Source organism: Neodiprion pinetum, chromosome 4, assembly GCF_021155775.2.
Source record: "Neodiprion pinetum isolate iyNeoPine1 chromosome 4, iyNeoPine1.2, whole genome shotgun sequence".
Lineage (NCBI taxonomy): Eukaryota > Metazoa > Arthropoda > Insecta > Hymenoptera > Diprionidae > Neodiprion > Neodiprion pinetum.
In genome coordinates, this window is record NC_060235.2 from 18046217 (window position 1) to 18054192 (window position 7976).

A 7976-nucleotide genomic window follows, 5' to 3' on the forward strand; every position below is an offset into this window, starting at 1 on the left:
ACCCTTGCCTCAATTATCTACTGCCAGATTAAGTTACCACGGTAAATAATATGGGTGAAGTTTATGAATAGAAATAATCGTATGTATATTATATACTCTTATCTCACTTATAAGTCTACAGCTATTGACTTCCCTTTATTTGTGTTGTAACATATTATTCTCTTTTCTTAATGCTTAAGTTAAATATAAATAGTTTCATTTTGGTCCTAAGAATGTTTAAATTTCTATTACCAATAATTTATAACATCGCAGGTCAGGCTCATGAGTCGAGAGTCTAGTGAACCATTGTACTGTTGGAACTGCTGACGCAGTATTGTAACTCGTGAAAATAAGTTAAAATAAGGTACAAGATTTATAACAAATAATATCAAAATTTACGACAGTCCATTGTTGCCGAAATTATGATTATTCATTATAGCTTCTTGATCAAGAAAGCGTTGCGATTCATATCCTTGATCCTCAGATCTAACAGATCTATTCGTTTTCACATATTTCTCAGATGAAGGTTGATTGATGTAAACATCGTCTCCAACTTGAACGTTCCCAGTTTGGTAAATACCGCAGTAAATCCCCATCGTCGGTGCTTTGCCTTCCACCTGAACCCTTTGCGGATTTCTTTGGCCTCTGAAACTGCGATAATTAACACGTTGAGTATGTGCTTTAAATCTCAACGCTGATTTCAAGTATCGTGGAATGATATTCTAAATATAATTCACCTCGAGTATGGCTTGACATTTCTTATCACAACACCCTCCCCGATTTTAATCCAGTCCCAGTTGTCCTCCGCGAAAGGTTCGGGTCCTGCTATAACGATGTTTGGTCTAAACTGTAAAGCGAGACCTGGACGGTCCATCTTTTGGTTAAGCTCGTGGACCGAGGATTCAGACATCACCATGTAGCTGCCCAAGTCTGATGAAAGGCCCTAAACAGAAAAGATCAAGTATTATTTCGAATATGTATTTACAAAAAGAGTGCAATGCTATGTCAAACACAATTAAAACCTTGAAAGCATCCAATGCTACTATGAAAAATAAAATTACGAAATGGCTGCAAACTCGCATACCATTGCAATTTCACCGTCTTTAGTAACATAGTGTATGATTCTGCCACTATCTTCTCTCAGCTGCTATATCTGCGAGAATCTTTTTTTTTTTTGTTACTTAATTCTTAAGTGAAAGTCTTAAGTTTATTTTTTACTTTGTATATTTTGTAAGCAATACTTCATAACTTTTGTATATATTTCTTATACTCTTTCTATACCATTTCTCTCATTGCCATCCAGGCACAGATACTGTATATATCTCTGTGGGATGCATAAATTCTATGTATATTTTGGTTAATAAATATCAAATATCAAATATTTATGCAAAATTTTCTGGCAATCTTACAGTGCTTGTCTTCTTCAAAGTGGCGTAAACGTCGTCGAAATTTTCCCATGGCTCCTGTTCTGCACTGTCGATATTCCTTCTTCCGGTAGCACAGCCTAATCGAAGACCGTTATTGGTCCCAGTTAAAAACCTGTTGCAAAAATACTGACTTCATATTTCCTAGTTCGGAGAAAATTGTTTTTTCTAAATAAAACGTACTTAGATATCCATTTAGCTACTTCGGAACCGCAGTCAAGGCACTCGAGGGTTCCGCCCCACCACAACAAGCAAGGAGCTGGAGTCGAGACGCTTTTGACAGTGCTTTCTGGGACCTTGAACGTCACGGAAGGCATCCCAACTGCCTCTAGTTTTACATTGTCTGTGTCTACAGCACTTAGGGTCACTAAGATCAATGTGGGATAATTTCTGCTTGTTCTGAACTCGCCAGTTTCTTCATTATAGACAAGGAACATTCTGGAAAAAAGTTTGAGTGAAAGCAGAAAACAAGATCAGGATTGTCGATTCGTCGAATTAAAAAATGAAACTCGACTTTCTAGGTGATCTGTAAGCATATACCTGTCTCTCAGCGAGAAATATCTGTTATCGATGTTCACACTGATACCATAATCAGTGAAAACGGATTCTTTTAAGTATTTTCCACGACCCGACTTCAATGGATAAATAAACAGTTCGTTCACGTGTCCTATTTTTCTCCATTCTTTGGGTAATATCTGTTGCAGCGTATGGTTTTTGATGGTCTTTGCCGGTACACTTTCCATTCGATCATCGCTTGTGGTTTCAATCGGTTCGCAAATCAGTTCTCCATTAACAGAACTCTTCACCTCTGGTTTAGTTTGTTTAGTTTTTCGCCGCTTTACCCAATATACGATTGCCAAAACTGCCGTTGCTCCACACACTATTACAATGGACGTTTTACCCGGTTGGATATTCATTTTTTGTACACTGCGTGTTAGTTGGCTTTCAAAAATTCTATCCTCAGTATCAAATTGCGTATCTGTCACTTTTGATCTGTTCATCCGCCGTTTTGAGAGAGAAACATTACATCATGCAGATATCAGTTATACGCACTCTAAAGAGTAAACATGCACGTTACTTAGAGCGCTACTCGCACAGTTTACATAAGCAAAGACGTAACATATTCAATTCAGTTCAATCACCGATCACCGATCATTCATCAATTAACTCTAATATATCCAACAACCATTTAGACCGAATGTATCGTGCACAGTTATCAGGATTTACGTATTAACCCGAGTAATTAGCAGAGATTGCATGTATGAATCTTCAAATGTGAGTCTTTATTTCCAGCAGCAGAAGTGTAGGTGTGATATATATTTTCTTATCTGCCGCTCTGCAGAGCAGATAACAACTGATGTTAACATCACCTGCAGCTACCAGAGACACAGATTTGACACAAGTAACAAGGAGCTCACAACGACCACGAGGAAACAATGGACGTTACGTCGAAAGATAATTATGATAATTTAATGAGATAGTAATATATCAGTGACGTAACTATTACAAGGTACATACGTAGGAACAACATTCTATCTTAGACTCGAGCTTATCGAATGTACAAATAGTATCTTTTTTTCCTTAATATATAATATACATGTTCTATGTCTGTGATAAAGATTATACCGTAAGCTGCATCTAGCAGTTTATGCAATTTTTGGGTGACATGTAGATAATAATTTTATAAATGACGTACAAAAACACCGTACAGTCGGTGTTGATTATCCGATATAAACCTTATCTCCCAGTTTAATCTGGCCTGGCTTACGAATTCCTGCATAGACACCCATTGCCGGTGCGTTGCCCTCAAGTTCACGTTTCCTTTCCTCCCTTATCAGCCTGTACCTGCATCAAAACGTCATTGTTATCGGTATTGGGCTTAGAATATCCTTCTAAAAGTTATACATACTCCTGTAATTTTTTCAAAACTCTACGCTCAGGCACTGGTACTGCAGTTTTGGGATCAAAGTTGATCAGTGTGCATCTGCAATTTAATAAATTGACTTGTTTATTGAAATTTTCACTGATTTAAAATTACTACAACAATTTTCCTTGATCATTTACCTCGTACACGGTTTCACATTCCTGAATATTGCATCTTTGCCGATCTTGATCCAGTCCCAGTCATCTTCAACATACGCTTCGGGCCCCTCGACAACTATATTGGGTCGAAAATTGAGTGGTGATACATCTGCAGGCAATCTTTTGTTCAAGTCTTCCAACGAGGCCTGATTGAATATCAAGTAGCTACATATGTCTGAAAAAATTCCCTGCAAAAAAGCCAAATTTGTTTGATTTTAAGTGCGGATAATACTATGTTTCTTCAATTGCTTGTCAACAATCGATTACCAGATCTTCGTTTTGCATCTTCTTGTAAACTTTTGCCAACGATTTCATAGGCTCTGAATTTACGCTACGTTTCGAACGCACTCCCAGACCCAGTCTAAGGGTGAAATCTCCTTCAGCGCAGTACTGCGATATCCATTTTGCAGCTTCATCCCCGCAGTCGACGCACTGCTGACGTTCGCCTTGGTGGAGAGTGCACGCAACCAGTTGTGGATTTTCGATTAGAGTTTTTGTTATTAACGGACTCATATTTGGTGCCTCAAGCTTAATTTCTTTCTCGTTTACAGTAGTAACAGTGATCAGAAGCAGCCTTGGATAATTCTTGGCGTTGCGTTGTTCCTTATTGTCTCCTCTGTATACCAGAAGACCCCTTGAAACAAAAAAAAAATTAATATAGAATTAGCAAAGTTTTTGCACGTAGACACGCATGGATTAGTCGAGTTTATAGCCGATTACCTGTCCTTGAGGGAGAATTTATTTTCTTCGTGATAAATCAGGCCAGTTTCTGTGCACTCGGCTTCTTCGACCTCCATAGCTCGCCCAGATTTTAACGGATAAATCCAGAGATCACCAACCGTTCCAACTTCCATCCATTTATCAGGTATTCTATTCTTTCGTTTCGCATATCTAAAAGTTTTATCATTATTTCAATTCATCCACATACACATCGAACTGTTTAGATTGAAATAGTTTGTTTTCTTTCTTGGTGCGAATGAATTATTTGTGAACTCACTGGTACCATGTCGTTGCTGCGATTAAAGCAGCTGTGGCACCCGCACCCAGGACCACTATGGTTTCTTTAGAAACTCCAGTCATTGCGTAAACAATTGAAAAATCTCCAGGTTTATTATTCAACTACGAACTCCAGACACTTCAAAACTTGACAGAGTGAAGAGTTGGATGTTTTGGTCACACAAACTTACCACATTCTCTTCAGAATGTTGAGTTTTGATTACTTGCCAGTAGGGAGCTCAGCTAGACGTAAGTGTATAAATATGAGCGTAATGGTGACCTGAGATAGGAATATCTTACATGGTATTAATGTGTGCGTGCATATTTTCGGGCCACAGAACCGAACGTATTCAATTGGACAAGAGCAACTGATTTAACTCAAAAATGGGTGCAAGGCGTACAATTATTTTTTATAAAAACAGCAAATGAGATTTCGATGCAAAAATAACAGGTATTTCATTTTACCCCTCATGTAAATAATTGTAAAGATTGTTTTATAAAAATTTCACTGAGGTGATACAGTAATACAGAAATATTCCATTAAGGGTAATCTTAAATTACGATTTAACGCGCCATAGATCCGTTTTATTGGGGTTTCCGGCCAGCACGAGCATCTTCCGGAGGTAAGTTTTTTAGTAAGGGCAGCAGGCCACCGATCGACGGTATATAGAGTTCCGGACGCAGGTGTTCCTCTTTCAACACTTCTTCCAAGCTGGTCACACCAGAGCTGACGAAAAGTTTTTTGAAACCACATAACTTGGCAAATCCCATGTCCTGTTGAATTCTGTAATGAAAGGGCGCAACAATAAAATGATTGCCTACTTATAAATGTTGAGCTACTTCCTTCTTTTCTCTGTTTCACTTACGTGTCGCCAACGAATATGCAGCGTTCGGGGTCAGTAATAGAACAATTCTTGTAAACATACTGCTTCAGTAGTTTACTGGGTTTCCCGGTCAACGTGGGCTCTCTTCCGCTGAACTCTGAGACTATGTCCGTGAAGACTTTTGTACCTATACGATAATCGACCCAGAATTGCTTTTGAATTTTGTCTCCTGCATCGATCAAGCGAATCGACGACTAATAAGTTTTCTTACCGAGCAATGGGTGCTCAGCTCCTACAGCAACTTTGTTGTCCAGTGCCGCAGCAATGTAGAGGCAGTCGTCTCGTCGCAGCGATACTATCGACCTCATAATTTTCATCCAGCTGTAGTTGGGCTCGAAGTCATGAATGATAGCTTTAATCGACGGAACATCTTGCAGAGCTTTTACTACTTCTGCCAAATCCTCCTTGACAGAGTCAGGCTGCAATTCGACGCATTTGTGCAATGAAAAACTGATCAGTGAGAATAAGAAAGTGTATTCTAAAGGTTTTTCGAACGAATTTGTATCGACTTACCTCTGGTGGTGCAACCTTTATTCCATTTTCCCTCAAGACATTTTTGAATGGATCAGTGCCGACAACGTATGCTTCTCCTTTGAAATCAATAGATTTCAAGTACCAGACAACAACGAGTGAGGGAATGATTATTTGTTCCTGAAAGCGAAACGTAGAGTTAGAAAGAAAATTACTACCTAACAATAGCGCAAATACCTTTCTTGCTGGAAATCCCTGCGTGTGCAGCTTCTTCAAAAAGTCTTTCATGGACAAAGTGCTGTTGTTCGATACGAAGTAAACATTTTTTCCCTTGTCTTGCAGTTCCTTCAGGGTGGCTAACGCGCCTGGAATAGGAGTGTGACAATTCCACAAGACACCTGCAAATATGAATGATAAAAATTTTTTGCTGCATTGATAATTGCTAAATAATGAGAGTAATAAGCTGTAAAATCACCATCGCAGTCTGATAAAATTGTGTCGAAGGAATCAAGGAAGTTGTACAGTTCCTGCGTGCTAAATTGTCGTAGGTCCTGCGGTTTCTTTGCGCTCCTGAAAACATTAATCGTGTTTAATTAGACAAAGTGAACACTGAACGTAAGATTATTAAGACTTTTTCAATTGTTGATGAAAGTATGACAACAATCCGAGTAATCTATTTTTATTACCCACTGTTTTGGAGGGAGAGATCGGCCAAGTCTGACATGGTGTAAAAGTGGAGAGTAGATTGCTTCAACTGATCTGAGACCTGACGTGCCCCAGAGTTATATAGCGGAGTGCAGGGTCACGGTGGTGGGATCAGCTTTTCCATAAAGGTGTGCTGTGACTAAACACCTTTTTTTCTTATCTAGACTCGTTCATGGATCATCAGTGCCTGTAATAAATACATCAGAATTTTCGAGGGAGTGAAACGATTGAAATAGCACTGCTCACCTAAAATACTTGTCTAAAAGTTTTATGTATTAGCATTTTCTTCTGGCGCAGAGGTATCAATTGTTAGATTTATCACGTTAAATAGTGACGACGATTAGTCGATGAGCGTGGTCAAAGGCACAAACAGTTTTAATCGCGATTTTTATTACAACTATCCAGAAAGCTTGGACATCGGGTGATTTTAAATCCAGACATTACTTGTGGGCAAAGAAAATCAGGACGTAGATCTTCTCTAATCTCTTACATCAATTGTCGTATTGAGACTTGCTTACATGTACCTGCCTACCAACAATCACTGCTCCGCAAAAGAATAATTTACCAAGTATTCATTCTATAATATTTCAGACGTTTACGTATATTTTTCGAGTCATTAGAAGTCGGTGGACTCAGCATACCGAATACCTAAGATCAGAGGAAGCTATTTCAACGAAACGATGAAAATGATGCAAGCATTTTTTTATCTCGACTACGGGAGAGCTATCAAGTCGTAAAAGATTTGAATGTGCTCGTTTGCTGTATCTCCGGTTGTATAACAGTATTAAATATAAAAAACTTGAATCAAAACTTGTCTACCACGTTTTCAGCTTTTGAAAGCATGTGTGATTCTCTTTCATATATTTGTCAAATCCAGGTAAATACACTGATGCTACCAAACTTATCTATCTTTATTATTTACTATACTTATGGAGCGATGTTTAAAACTTTTACTGTATACACTGTCTATAAAGTCTGATAAGACATTAAAGGACGATATAGAATAGAAATCAGAAATGCGATAAAGTACGTTAGTTGCGTCTTTTTATCTTACCTTTTTTATTCTAATTTTATTCGTAACCTAATAATAACTTATCATTGATACTTTCACTAGCTCGTACGTGTATCATTTTGTAGATAAATATTAACAACGGTTTTTTCTCTCTTAAGAATTGATTCGTCACCTGTAGAAGTTCAGTAGAATAAAAAACAAACCAAAAATTGTCTCTAAGCAATTTCAAACTGAAACTGCTACAGAATAGTAGCAGGTGGATATTTTGTGGATGATCTGCTTGGATGATATGTGGATTTATCGGTATGTATATATAGCGTAGAATCACCGCTGACACCTTTGGGTTAATAGAATTTCAATTTATTAAGTCCCCTAGCCATCAATGTCTTGATTCTCATTTACAAAGTTATCATCATATAATAA

The 7976-nt window shown here is 38.0% G+C and overlaps 3 protein-coding genes across 3 annotated transcripts; all 3 read right to left on the reverse strand.

Moving 5' to 3' along the window:
• Positions 1–80: 80 nt before the first annotated feature.
• Positions 81–2526, reverse strand: LOC124218199 (mitochondrial amidoxime-reducing component 1). Its single transcript, XM_046624686.1, has 5 exons — positions 1944–2526; positions 1587–1841; positions 1389–1518; positions 717–922; positions 81–630 (listed from the first exon to the last, which is right to left on the reverse strand). The coding sequence occupies exons 1-5, from the start codon at positions 2402–2404 to the stop codon at positions 375–377; spliced, it is 1308 nt and encodes a 435-aa protein (XP_046480642.1). The 5' UTR covers positions 2405–2526; the 3' UTR covers positions 81–374.
• Positions 2527–2665: 139 nt separating this feature from the next.
• Positions 2666–4687, reverse strand: LOC124218200 (mitochondrial amidoxime-reducing component 1-like). The gene is made up of 6 exons (XM_046624688.2): positions 4483–4687; positions 4206–4376; positions 3753–4119; positions 3468–3673; positions 3313–3387; positions 2666–3248 (listed from the first exon to the last, which is right to left on the reverse strand). Exons 1-6 carry the CDS (start codon positions 4563–4565, stop codon positions 3125–3127), a joined length of 1026 nt encoding a protein of 341 aa, XP_046480644.1. The 5' UTR covers positions 4566–4687; the 3' UTR covers positions 2666–3124.
• A 160-nt stretch (positions 4688–4847) lies between these two features.
• LOC124218201 (glycerol-3-phosphate phosphatase) lies at positions 4848–7189 on the reverse strand. The gene is made up of 8 exons (XM_046624690.2): positions 7066–7189; positions 6523–6728; positions 6312–6406; positions 6074–6234; positions 5879–6016; positions 5577–5784; positions 5348–5492; positions 4848–5265 (listed from the first exon to the last, which is right to left on the reverse strand). The coding sequence occupies exons 2-8, from the start codon at positions 6558–6560 to the stop codon at positions 5067–5069; spliced, it is 984 nt and encodes a 327-aa protein (XP_046480646.1). The 5' UTR covers positions 6561–6728; positions 7066–7189; the 3' UTR covers positions 4848–5066.
• Between the last annotated feature and the right edge of the window lie 787 nt (positions 7190–7976).